Here is a 14,567-nt window from a genome sequence, read left to right on the forward strand (position 1 = left end):
ATCAAAACATACTGGAAGTGGAATTAGGGACACCCTTCAGTCACAGGTTTTTTCTATGAAACATCAGCTCAATGACTTTGAATGAGATGAATGAAGTAAGAGAATAGCTGGTTTATATACTTGCCCAAGAACATGGCAGGTGTGTTAATCTCACAGTAAGAAAACTAGGCATCTTTTCATGACTCTCCAAGAAAATGACCACAGCAGGGAATGTATTCTTGAGAGCTGTTCAGCCCTCAACACCCCTTGTATTATACTGCCATACTAAGCAAATTCAACATATCTGTCAAATTTACATTTCTGAGACAGGTTTTGTGGGGGGGTTCAACTACTTTGCAAAGCCAAATGAACATATCTACAACCATACTCGAGATAAGTGTGCTATGAAAATGGCAGATTCGCCTACAGCATGAGACATAAACCAGCTCAAAAACTAAAATATCAGTTATCTGAAAAGCACATACATTTAAGTTGCTTAGGACAACATTATAGGTGTTTGAGTAGTCCTGATATAAGTAAGCAGTTGTGCACATTGCCTGTGTTGCCTTCTGTAAAAGAGTATCTCCAAGAACTAATATTCTCAATGAACAGACAATTCAAATCCCATGCACCATGCAACCCCATGACAAACATGCCAACCACAATGCTCATAACAGGCAAGTCCTGGAGTGTTCATATCCCACAAGAGTTGGTCATCAAGAACTGCTTTCATCTATGAAATTTTTGAAAATTAACATGAAAGTGTGTTGCTATTTCAAATCAATCCTGAAATAAGAGGCCTAGAATTTGAAAGAAAACATTCTTCACTGCTTTCCTAAAGAAAGTGAACAAATCCCAGTTGAAAACCACTCACGATAGGCCACTGTCAGTGCCAGAATTCAAACCTTTAAAAAAAAAAAAAAATTTAAAAAAAAAAAACCCACAGTTTCCCAGCCCTATCAACACAGCAATCTCATGTGCTCAACTGTAAAGGTGGATTAATATCAAAGAACTCTTGTTCACCATACGGGTTCTAATAAAATCTAGTTTAAAGTAGGAGAAATGTGATCGTTCGGCATTGGTTACGGTGTTGTATCGAAACCTTACTATATGAGTTAATGGCGTAAGCCAGGCTATTCCAAGTGGTCAGCCCCCATTCTTCGCCCAGGGAAGTCCAAGGCTCTCACGGCTGAGAGCAAGCCCCACAAGAGAAAGAAAGCGAGTGGAAAAGAGGAGGGGAGCAAGATGTATGGACGGCATATTTGAGATATAGAAAGAATACAAGAATTACAAAAATCAGCCTTTAAAGAAATATGTTAAAATAAAAATGTCATTTTTTTCTGTTGTGTAGGATGACCCCATACATTTCTTTGATTTCACCAACTTAATGATGTCAAAGGAAATTATTTAAGCAGAATGAATGCATAACCCTACTTCCAACGCAACATTGGATAAACATGACCTAGTTTTACTCTTATTCAGGTTCAGGACTGAGAATGTGTATTTGCAAAGGTATGCAAGGCCGAAACATAGAATCTAATTTGAAATTTGTATGCCATTACTTGAATATGCAGAAAATCCCTTTGATTACTTTGCACTCTGAGCCCTTTCCCAACCCAACATCATCATAAGACCTATCTGTGTCTGTGCAACATAAGGCAAATACTAGAAGAAAAAAAAAAAGTAAAGAGAAGAAAGAAAGAAAGAAAGAAAGAAAGAAAGAAAGAAAGAAATGCTGAGGTGCCAGAATTTCATCTCACAGGAGTTCTTGTATGTGCCAGTAAATCTACTGACATGAAGCTGGCATATTTGAGTACCTTCAAATTCCACTGAACTGAGCTGGGATTGAACCTGCTATCTTGAGCTCAGAAGGGCAGCGCTCCTACTGTCTGAGCCACTCAGCTCGGCTGTTTCTGACTGAACTGTACTGGTATAAAGGAATCTTTCATATATAAAACTGTAGAGATGAGCAAGTTTCATACAAGGTGGTAGTAGTTATTTTATGAGGAAAAGCAATGAGATTGCAGCCCCTCTAAACTGTTATCTTAGCAGGAAATGGAAGTGTTCTGACCTGTCAACGAATGAAAGTATTGGTAAATGAAGGAAGAACCAGGAAATACCTTGCAAACTTAATATAAAAGTCAGGGAAAAGGTTAGAAAAAGAGCTGGATATGTGTTATGCCACCTGTACTTTCTAAGTGAGAATGGCCTTTTCAGAAAGCTCATCATAACACAGGGGCATCAGCTCTCCTGGCCGCAATGAGTTGGTGCTCAATGAACATGGGACACTAAGTGCACAACTTATTGAGATGTTTCTTTTCCAAAATTTCATCTGTTTTGCTACTTACATTAGCGATATGCACGATTATGCCAGGCCTTGCACTGCCTGATGTGAGTCAAAGTTATTGAAGGAGGTGGAAATCATCACAAAGAACTGGCCAACAAGTTGCCCTCACCTTATCCCCGTAGAGCAAGCAAGACATATTCAGATGTCAAATCCATTTATCAAGTTTTGCACATTTGGCAGAGTTGCATCAGCTCTAGAAGAATGGCACGTAATTCCACAAACTGATATTAATGACCTAATTGCATAAATGCCAAGTAAGACTGATGCGGTTATTGGTTCAAAGAGTGACTACTTATTTCTGAGTGTCCAGAGTTGTGTTTGAGTGTTCAATTTAGTTAGTGGCCAGGGACATGCTCAAGTGGAATCTGGTGCCATAATGGTATAACATGAAACTTCAATTCATTCATTGTTTAATGTATAAATTTTTGTTAAAACTATGGTTTTCTCTAAACAAATGTGTAACAAGTGATACAAGCATACAATATCATTTGTGCATATTAAATTTGCATTAATGAAAAACATCTTAATAATAGGCATTTTCCTTTCCTTTTTTGGCAGAGAACATTTTAGATGATTCTTGTAAGATTGACAAAAGTTTTTAAAAACTGTGGAAACTCGAGGCATTAATTTAAAATGGAAAAAAAGCAGGAAGTCTCTCTTACCTTTTTTTCTTCAGCACTTTCTCCACTCTCAGCTTCATCAGCAGCAGAAGTACTACCAGTTGTACTTTTCCGTGACTTGGACTTCTGTATCTTACGATTAGCTGCTGAAATTATGGATGACACAAGTACTTTGGCATTTATGTCCCGGCTTGGAGTTTCAGTCTTTATACCTGTATAATTCAAAATGAGAAAACAAAAAAAAGGAAAAAGGAAGGGTTGAGGTAAAAGAAAAGAGAAAGTATAAATGTGACATGCAATACAAAAATATATGCAACATGCATATGTAAAGGATAGGTGAGAAAGTATAACCCATTCATAACACTCAGTCTGATATATTTAAAGAATTTATAAGGAAGTACATGCTCGTGCTTGTTCTTTATCCAATACACAAAATGTATCCAAGAAGAAAATAAAATTTTAGAATTTGTCAAAAGGGTCTACAATGGTTTCCAAAGAAAGCATTTCTGTAAATCCATTACCCAACAAAAATTAAATCCCAAATACCCCATGAAATTGAAAACATGGACAAACATATAGCATCCAACAACCACCACATCATATGGCTTGCTTAATGTGAGAAATATTTCAAGTTTGTTTTTCTGAATTACAAAGGATCTCTCATGAACAACAGCATTTCAAAAAGTGCAAGCTTTCAGGATGGGAAAAATAACCTTCAGTGAAGTGTAATCTTGATGGTTCTTCTTCAGATGTAAAAAGAATATAGAAACAAGGTTTTAACTCTTTTGCTTTCAAGCTCTCAGCCGATGGATGTGTGAAAACTGTCAGCCTTATTCACCCCACTATGCACACATTTCTTTTAAAATTACATGAAAGGCACACCAATAAAGTTATCAACATAAAAGTGTGTAAACTTATAGAGTATATATATATCACTTAATATCACTGCATGTTAGTCATGTCCCTAAACTAAAAGGGTTCAATTTTAAAAAATAACAAATTCGGAAACAAAGTTACCAGTTTCAGACTTCGAAAGTTTAGAAGTAATTCTGAGAAATGGTGTTCAATGCACAAATTTGTGATTGATGTTAGTAGAAAGGTCATATTATTGTTTACTAGCATGGTAAATATCAAGATGCTATGTGCATTAGATCTAAGGATAGATTAAATTGTGTAAAGTGTTGTATCACTGAAAAAAAGACAGCCATTTTGTATAAAACACACATTTTTTACTGGAGGTGCTGGATTATTATCATCGTCATCTACACTTTCCGATTCGGACAAAAAAACATCACTTGAATAATTGTCAAGATATTCAGTGATATCGTCAGCTAAATGAACTCTCTGCCATGTCGCATGCGATATAGAACTAAGCCTAACCTAAATGAACTATATCCAATGAAGCTATATCTAACACTTCGCTCACAATATGCACCTAATTACCTAAGAAAACTATTTAATTAATGAACTAGCAAGTAAACTAAATATAATGCATATGATACTGCTTAATTTCACTATATGATCCGTATAATCAACAAAAATAGAGAGAAATGCTCGCACGTTTGCTGCCAACCACAACGTAAAAAGACAATGAACTCCAGTGAGCAAGTTTTAAACTCTAAGAAAACAGCAGGGACCACTGTGTAGGAGAAGGCAATGGTAAATCACCCCTGTATCAATGGCCCAAAGGTGGGAGAGGAGAGTATTCCAATGGCTAAAAGGACCAAAGAGAATTAACCTGAATGAAATTCACGGCAGTGAAAGCTCCGTATGCCGTAGGAAAAGCAGTTTGCCTAGGAGAAGAGAACTCCAAAATCAAACCTTAGCTCCATGTCTACCAATCATGATTCTAACTTTCTGGGAACATAACTTCCTCCATTACCTTCTGAACACCTGATCCAGCACTATGCAAAAAGTGAAAAAATGAAAATGACACCCAGCCAGTAAAGTCTATGAGAGAATCCAGGACTACAGAGTGAGCAGTAAAAGTGGTGCAAACATCAAGGACAAGTTGAAGAGCCCCTCATCTCGAAGAATCAGGCTCAAACAGAGCTACAAACGAACACTCGGTGTCCAGACATGCATCAGAGTTGGCAAACAGATTGAGCTCACAAAAGCTCTGGAGAGACTCTCTCTCTCTCTCTCTCTCTCTCTCTCTCTCTCAATTCTTACAATTCAAGAGACATGTATCCTACCTGAAGATATTTTTACGATATACGGACACCAGATGTTGCAAGTCCAAGACCACATCCACTAACATAGTTATTCTAGGGACAACAGCCTTCTTCGTTCTTACATCCAATGTGGATTCTATAGTAGACTTCAAAGCCATTTCTCCTCGTCTGTCAGCTCTCACCATCAAGTGCATTAAGATGGTTTACACCCTAATCAATGCTCCTGCTCTTATCAATCAAGACAACTACAGTAATCCTGAGAAATTCAAGATCTTCTAGGCTGGAGCGAAAGTTTAGATACACTACACATGAGCATCCAGTTCACGGCTGAACCAACCACAATAGAGAACACTTCGACACCTGTAAACAGATGAACCTTAAAATTATGACCACCTACTTCAAAAAGAATCATTTTAGGTGTATGACCTGGCACTCGCCTAATTAACTGACTGGTAAACATCAAACAGACCATGTTGCCATCTCCCACTGCAATTCCTGCCCGATATCGAATGTGAGAGTACTTAGAGGTGCCAATATTGATTCGGACCATTATCTAACAAGGTTTAGAATACTGTCTGCACCAATGTCCAATCACAGATCCCAAATGCACAAGATCCATATATTTCATATCAATGAACTCATGACAAATAAAAATTACCAGAAAGAGTTTGAGTCTCTAGAATCACACAAGTGTTAAGACATTTCCAAGAAGGATCAGGATGCTGCTACTCGAATGATCAATTTAGTAGGGAAAAAAGAAACACCCATGGTGGACTAAACAGTGCTATGAATCTCTCAAAAACGCTGCCTCAAGCCTGGAATCGAACCCATTAACTTGGGTCCACATGGCCAGCACACTGTTGTCTGAGCCACTAAGCTCTGTAACAACAACAGTAACACCACCACCACCACTACCTAATAATGATGATGCTTCAATTTTTAAAATAAGCTAGGTGTGCCAAAAAATGAGCCAATAGGTCTTCTGATAAAGCTATCACACTTCTAAGCTCTCTCAAACAACTAACTAAGAATGTAACCTATCATGCAACCAGGCAAAGGATCCAAGCATCTTTATCAATTAGGCCTATACTGTACCCGACAAATTTGGCAACCGATTAACATTTACTCGTGAGCCAGCATAAATCATTCGATTTAGTGTGAAGGGGTTAGAGTTTATTAACATCAAGTCTTCCCAGCGTATGACAAGTCGTTTGACAAGTTCTGGCGGAGCTAAGTATTGATCGGCATGCTAATTTTCGATTGAGCCAGCCTGTTGGTCACGTGATAAACTGGATTCTGAAAGCAAGGCACTACGTGTGTGCACAGCTGAGGGCTTGCCACACATCTAGAATAATCCGAGCCAATTAAAGTGGCCCAGTGAACCAATGACCTGTCAAGCCACGGACACACCTCAAAGCCAGAGGTTATAAAACATTTCACAGATATTAGATCATTTTCTTACTTCCTAAATTCTTACATTTGTACACTCTTGTATGCTTACGCTCTGAAGTTCTGCTATTATTATTCTACTATGCTTTGAGTAGATTATGTACTCGTACTATTGCTTTACTGGACTGCATCTTGCTAAATTCAACGAGAACTTTGTTATATTTTTCAACATGATTATTAACCTACTTTACCGCATCGACTGATCTTCTAAATCCTCTAATTTACAAAATAATACCACGTTATTTTATATGGACATCGAGCCCTCAAATAAGTATTGTGTTCATAAATTCAGTGGAATATTACTTGGTTCGAACATGCACTAAATTCTGAGGAGACAGCAATTCAACAAGAATCTTTGCCTCCTCAATATACATTTCACCACATCAAGAGGAACATCAAGATCATTGTGGGACATCAACTTCCTGCCAACATGAAGTACTGAATGTGAGAGGCACCTCTAACATCGAGAGGATGGACGTGCTGATATAATGGAGACACTGATCCGAGAATCGAACCCCATTGTAAAAATTAAGTACCATTTTGAAACGTTTTCTGTTCCATCTATGTAGAAAATAGATGATCTCTCTTCTTTAATTAGTATTTTTGCTAAATTCTCTCATATTTAGTAATATTTCATACTTCCTTTTTTTGAGGTAATGGTAGACTAGATACATGTATGATTGAGTTTTGACTTTCTATTAATGTAGTTAGACGTAGTTAGTCTTCGGAATATTTTCCAATCTATGCCTAACCTTAAAATAATTGACCATTAACTTAACATTGAATTCAACCAGTAATTGTGACATTTTGGGATTATGAGATTGAATAGAGTGTTGTTCCATTGCATTAGATTGACTTAAGATTCATCTATGCATTATTCGAGACTTTGCCAAGACGATATCTGAATTCCAGATTTATTTTGAGTTAAATGATAGATTTAATAATCATTAATTATAAACTCTAAATACAAGACTGGGTTAAAAGACTAAATTAAAAGGTCGTAAGCATAAATAATTGAGTATATTTGTGAATGAGGTTATTGTACTCTTAATGTTGAATGTGCCTGGAATATTGGCGGATCCTGTGGGATTAAATTACAGTTATTTAGAAGCGTGTGCCTTGGGAACACTGCGTTCTAATATTAATTTGGAGCACGCTTGAGTGTTGTTTTGAAGTGAGAATAATAAATTACTTAAAGCTTACTGACCATGTGTTTGTCAATTCGAGTCATTACCCAACCTAATAGTAGTAATGATTATTTTCTATCAGATCCTTCAGTTGCATTTAATTCAGATCTATCGTCGCTGAAATCTTATTGTTACATTCTTTCAAGTGATTACCTTAATTCAATCACGTGTCACGCACATTGCCGAGTATGTTCATGGACTTAAAGCTCATCTATTCGATTCATGAAACCCAATTAGGACTTACAAATAAGTAATAATAACTACTAGGATTCAATTGTAAATAATGTATATATATATAAATAAATTGTGTATCCTCTGTGTGAATGAATGAGTGAGTGGTGTATATGGTTATATTTTCAGATATGAATTTTGTGCATTGTGTTGTGGTCTGATCATACATTCACCAAGATGATCTAGACTATTCCAGCATTGTATTGGTCACATTCTTGTTGTGGAAGTTTTTATTTCAATATTTATCACCGTTAAATCATTCTAGTGATAGCATTTAAAGTCAATGAATTTAAATATAAGGTGAAAGATCATTTTGTTTCAATTATAAAGGCAATGATTTAACCATGTAAAAGCTGACTATTTGGAAATTTAAAGTAGCCTTATCCAATTTAACGAGTAAAGATTTTTAACTTAAAGTAAATCATTTCAAGTCAACATATGGTTATTAGATGAGAATGTATGCAGTCAAGAATAAGGTATTGAATAGCAGTAGTGAATAATCCACAAATATGGATATTATCCTAAAATTATCAGTGATCTTAAGGTCAGATCATGATGTACATCTTCAGCTAGGCAGTTGGCTAATTACCAATGTTAAATAATTTCCTAATTATTGGAGTCACGACACAACTTGCCAGAAGTATATTGACTGATGAATGAAGCTAACAATTACCTAGATTTGAGCAGTAATGGAAATAATTAAAGATTAATAACTCAGAATTTAAAGAAGTTATTCACCACGTGGTTGAATGGAAGTCTGAGTTAATTTGTACAAGTGAGGAAGCAGATGAAGGTATTTCTTTGTTAGGAAATGATTCCTGAAGTATTTTGATTTTTGGAGCCAGTGGAGGCCTAATTTTGATCTTGTTATTTTTCCACCAGATAATCTATTTCCTATGGAACTGAAGAACAATTCCAGATCAATTGTACAGTCAGATCCAATACTGTCTATGTGAAATTTTAAATTTTGGAGTCGGCACGAACGTTTTGTAATTAGGTATACAGTAGAGTCTCGCTCAACCGACCTTCGCTTATCCGACACTCCGTGTTATCCGACACTGGTAGTCTTAATTTGAACTTTAGGTGGATGCAATTCTGGGACACGGGAGGTGTAGTGTGCGACTGTGGGACAAGCACTGGCAGTTATGCGGTAGGATTGTTCAATGTAGTACTGGTTGGGTGCGGATGTTATAGTTTTCATATCCTCTGTGAGTATGGCGAGTAAACATAAGAAAGTGATTGTTTCTGTGGAAGACAAGTAGAGTGGGTTAAAGAGACTGGACAAAGGGGAAACTCTCCAAAAAATGGCTTCAGATTATGCTGTTGGACGTGTTACAGTGGGAGACTGGAAACATACGAGGGAATAAATTGAAAATTGGTGCTCTACCAGAGCAACAAGTGATGCACTGAAAATTAGAAAAAAACAATGAAAAATGTGAGTATGAAAAAGTAAGTGAAGCACTATTTTTTTTGGTTCACTAAAAACCAGGAAAAGGGCTTATCAATATCTGGCCCCATTCTGCAAGAAATGGCGGTGTATATCCAGAAGGAGTTTAATAAAGGTACCCTAATTTTACTGCCAGTGCTGGGTGGCTTGATCGGTGGAAAAAAACTGTACGGCATTGGGCAGCTTAATATCTGTGGAGAAAAACTGTCAGCTAAATACGATGAGGTTGTGAAATTTAAAAGACAATTTCAAGAAATAATTCTTGCTGAAGGATTACCCGGTGATCAGATTTTTAATTGTGATGAGACTGGGCAGAATTTCAAGATGATGATATCAAAACTCTTGCAGCCCAAGCCAAGACGACTGCACCTGGCTACAGGCGTAGTAAGAAAAGAGTACTGCATCTACTGTACAATTGAATTAATAAGTCAATACATCGAGTCCCGTAAAACATTGTACATAATACACTATAGCCTTCCTGTTTGTCTTAGTTCATTTTCAAAGTTATTCCGTATTATCCGACATTTTCGGTGATCCGACGTACTCCAGGTCCCGTTTAAGTCGGATAATCGAGACTCTACTGTATTTTAAAGATGACTTGTGTAATAAATGTAAAACCTGTGGTTTGGATTTGTTTCCCTTGGTCGTCAATCCTACCCCTTTTAAATGCCTCTAAAGAAGGACAGCCCGTGAACAAAAGGTCTACCTTTTCGATTCCTCTTGCACAGGCTGAGTTGGACCAGGAAATAGGGGGCAATATTGTGCAGCCAGTTGCTTAGATTTACACTGCTGCATAGATCTTATATTAAAACCCACTCTGACTGTACTCCCTGGAAAGTAAGCCTATGCACTAAGGGTACAACCTTACTCTTTCTCCCCTGTTAATACTGAAGGCAGTGATTTTTAGTTATTTTCTAACTGTTGGGTTCGATTCAGTGACGCCAACCATAGAGTTTAAGTCCCTACTTGCCGATACAATGTCTTACAGTTACCATTAATTTGGCACGTTAGCGCTATACAGCCATGGTTTATATCGTGATTTGCGAGAATTACATATTGTCACTGCCGTATTACCAAAATCACTAGTTACATTTGCGGATATAATTAAAGCATATTTTCCTTTACTGTGGGATTATAAATCTGTCTGGGTAATACCACGTAAATAGACTTTTGGCATGTTCGAATAACGTAGTTGGTGTGAAATGACGAATGCAGCATTTTATTAATTCCGGTCTTATTTTGTCCAATACTTACATGTAGAATTAGATTAGAATGTCTAAGAAGCAAGAAAAATCTGCAAGAACTCCTCCGAAAGGGTAAGCAACATTACCTCCTCTATAAAGATCAGTTCAATTCAAATGGAAGGAAATTTCTTTATCAACCTATAACCTAACCTTGTCTTGTCAGGACTTTGGTACTGTTCGCAGACTTAGCCTTTGTGTATTCTAATTGACATATGGCATACATACATGTAATGTTGCTTGTATGTATTATTAGAGTGTGGTTTCCCTTCAGTCTGACAAATAATAGCAAATTTCAAGAAGGGAGCTGAATTATTTACACAAGGCAAATGCCGAAGTATACAGTTATAGTAATGCGTATATCAAAATATAGTCAGATATATATATATATATATAACATTAAATTGAGTGAGGGTGAGAGAGAGTGTGTGTGTGTCTATTTCCTCAATTCCTCATTAAGCTTGAAAACCAACTTAATAATGAATATCTTGACTGATCATTTATTATAATTTACTTGGGTAAGGGAACCTCCATTATTGATACTTACATTGAGGCTGGTTAGTTAATGGTTATGTCAGATAATTTCAATATGTAACTAGTCAAGCTGGCAGCAGTGATGAGCCATTTAAAAAAAAAAAAGAGAGAGAGAATAGGATGGCGATATTTGCCTTTTATTGCAGAGCCTTATGTGACAAGTACTATATATACGCGTTACCTCAAAATTCAACAAAACAGTGGAAGATAAGAAAATGAGTTAACTACAGATCTAATGAAGTGAGATTCACAGCATTATCAGTCACATTAGTCTAGTTTGTATCAGAATTAAAATAGGATTGGCTAATTCTAATAGCTATAACAATGGACTCTTCCATACTTGTACAAGACTGTCTATGTATGTTATGTTTCTGAACTTGTTTTATTCTTGGCAACATTTTTCAATAAATATGCTAGTTCTAAATAACTTATTTCTCCCTATCCCAAATAATAGGCCCTTTTTTTTTCTTGTGAGGAACTCCCTCAAAGATGCTTGGTACACTGATTAATTACTGCAAGAGTTTTATCTTATGCCATAAGCACCTGGTAATTCAGGAAATTAAGGAAAATCAATCCATGAATAATCTATAGAGTTTAAATCTCATACAGGTAGCAAATTCTGACTGCTGTTTGGGTAGTCCCAGGGTAGGCTCACGGCATGCCTTGAAATATTCCTCAGTATAGTGATTTATTTATTTATTTATTTATTTATTTATTTATTTATTTATTTATCTTTTTGAAAGTACACAGGCAGTAGGCCCAATACAGTACCTTCTTAACACAACAGTACTTATAATGCATACATGTAAGTAATAATAATAATAATAATAATAATAATAATAATAATAATAATAATAATAATAATAATAATAATAATAATAATAATAATAATAATAATGTTGAAGATAATAAAGACATGGAGGAAGAATGAATGGAAAAAACATATAAAGAGAAAATGACAACCCAGAGAACATCAATGATTATTTCTACACTACGAAAAATACTGGAATTGAAATAAGGATATAACTGGAGTAGTAAGTGACTATAACAACAAATACGTTAAAGAGCACTTATTATATAGAAAAAGGAGTCTGAATTAATAAATTAGAAATTAGAAACAGGCCTTTAAATGTGTATTAATGACTCTGTGATTCTGAAAATAAATCTATTCCTGCAGCAAATGTGTTGTAAAATTGTAGCATTTTAATAAATGGCGAGTTCAAGTGATGAGATGTTCTAGATCTTGGAACTTGAAATACTGTGTTCATGCGAGCTCCAGCTCGTGGAACATGAAAGGAGATAAAATTGAGCAGTTCTATGGAATTAAATATATTTCTTACGATTTTATTTAACGTTTTTAGAGAAATAATGATTCTTCCATTGCACAACGACGTGAGATTAAGTTACACCTTAAATACCGTGTTGATGTATCAAAAGGGCAAAATGTTCTATTTGTTTTATAATACAGATACTGCAAGAACTTTTTTTGAACAACTTCAATAGTATGTGTTTGTTCTTTAGAACACAGGTCCAAAATTACAGATGCATATTCTAATTCACTCCTAACAAGGCTAGTAAATAACTGAATAACAATCAATGATTGAGTAAATAATTTAGAACTCCTTATTACAAACCCGAGCATACAGTTGGCATCGTTTGTTATTTTTGTAATATGGGCATTGAATGTTAATTTTTCATCAAATATTACTCCTAAGACTCTTATTGCCGAAACTGTTTCTAGTTCGGTATCTTTTATATAGTACGCCGCAATCGTACCTTTCTTTTTCCTGGTAAAAGTCACCGATTTACATTTTTTCACATTAAGAGACATATGATTCATATCGCACCATTGTACAACACGATCAATGTCCTGCTGTAGCTCATCCTCATCCTTCTTGTTATGTATTACTTTAAATAGTTTTACATCGTCAGCAAACAGCAAACAACTGGCATGACGAAGATTATTCGGCAAGTCGTTAATCAAAATTAAAAATAGAAGGGGACCCAAATTAGATCCTTGAGGAACACCGGAGTAACTAATGACGTCTGAGATTTCGCCTTAAAAGACACAAAATGACGATCTTTCAGGTAAGTACGTAACATTCGAAGTAATGGTTTCGAGAACCCAAACTGGTGCATTTTTTTGGACAAGAATTTAATGATCTACCTTGTTGAATGCTTTTTCGAAGTCTGTATATACAACATCCATTCTTCCGTTGTTATCCAATACATCATACAGTGTCTGAGTAAATACTACAAGATTTGTAATAACAGATCTATTAGGTAAAAATCCATGCTGAAATTCTGAAATACCTGCCTTAATGTGATTATAGACCTTAAAATATAGAATATGTTCGTATACTTTTGCAAAGGCGTCAATAATGGAAACAGGGCGATAGATATATTTTCACGAACGCCTGCCTTCGGAACTGGTGTAATTTTTGATATTTTCCACCTTTCAGGGAAGCAAGACTTTTTTAATGAAAGGTTGAAAATGAAGGTTAGCTGTGGAACCAGTATTTCTGCACATCCTTTAATTATATAAGGTGGGATGTTATCTGGACTGCTAGTCTTTTTGGGTTTTAGTTTTCCATTAATGACTCTTTTTACCTCCTCCTCTGATATAGAAGTAATATTGAGCACATCCATAGTTGGTAATACAGGAATCTCATCCAAGTCCATGTTATTGATATTATAATTCAAGTCCAGGATGGTATACACCGATTAGAAATATTGCGCAAATCCTTGCGCAATATTTCCAGTTTCATACCTGTTGTAGGCATTATCACCTATTCGCGTTACTCTTTTACTACTAGTAAACATCCAGAAATTATTAATATTGTGTTTTATTCCATTTTCTAAGTTGTGAATATATATTTTATATGCAATGTTAATTTTAGAATTTAGTTCACTTCTAAGCTGCCTAAATCGATCGTCATAATATTTGAAAACTTCCTCTTCCTGGCACATTTATTTTTTTTGCTTTAGAGTTTGGATAATTTTGTGTGTAAACCATACCATGATGATGATGATGACGATGATGATGATTGTTGTTTAAAGGGGCCTAACAGCTAGGGCATCGGCCCCCTCAGTATAGGAGTTCAAACTCTGCCTTAGGAGATGAACTGAGGAGCTAACTGGTACTAAAGGCGACCTAAGTCTTGGAGCACTGACTACATCGTACACAGCCCCTAACCAAGGGAGGACGATTTTGTCAGTGCCCCAATGGCCAAGAGAGGTCTGTGGTATCATGTGGTTTACCTGATTTTAATACCAACTACATTTCATCAAGAGTTCTTTTAGCATTAAAATGTGAATATTTTCACCTTTTAATAGATATAACATCAATTTTCTCTTA

General features: G+C 35.8%; 1 protein-coding gene across 1 annotated transcript in view; it reads right to left on the minus strand.

Annotated features, from left to right (window-relative positions):
• The window catches only part of RhoGAP19D (Rho GTPase activating protein at 19D), a 528,281-nt gene that overhangs the window by 172,307 nt on the left and 341,407 nt on the right, over positions 1 to 14,567 (minus strand). Inside the window, exon 22 of the mRNA XM_068226072.1 lies at positions 2,989 to 3,158. Within this exon, the coding sequence (XP_068082173.1) occupies positions 2,989 to 3,158 (170 nt within the window). The remainder of the gene's footprint in view (positions 1 to 2,988; positions 3,159 to 14,567) is intronic.

The sequence above is a fragment of the Anabrus simplex genome, chromosome 2, assembly GCF_040414725.1.
Source record: "Anabrus simplex isolate iqAnaSimp1 chromosome 2, ASM4041472v1, whole genome shotgun sequence".
Classification (NCBI taxonomy): domain Eukaryota; kingdom Metazoa; phylum Arthropoda; class Insecta; order Orthoptera; family Tettigoniidae; genus Anabrus; species Anabrus simplex.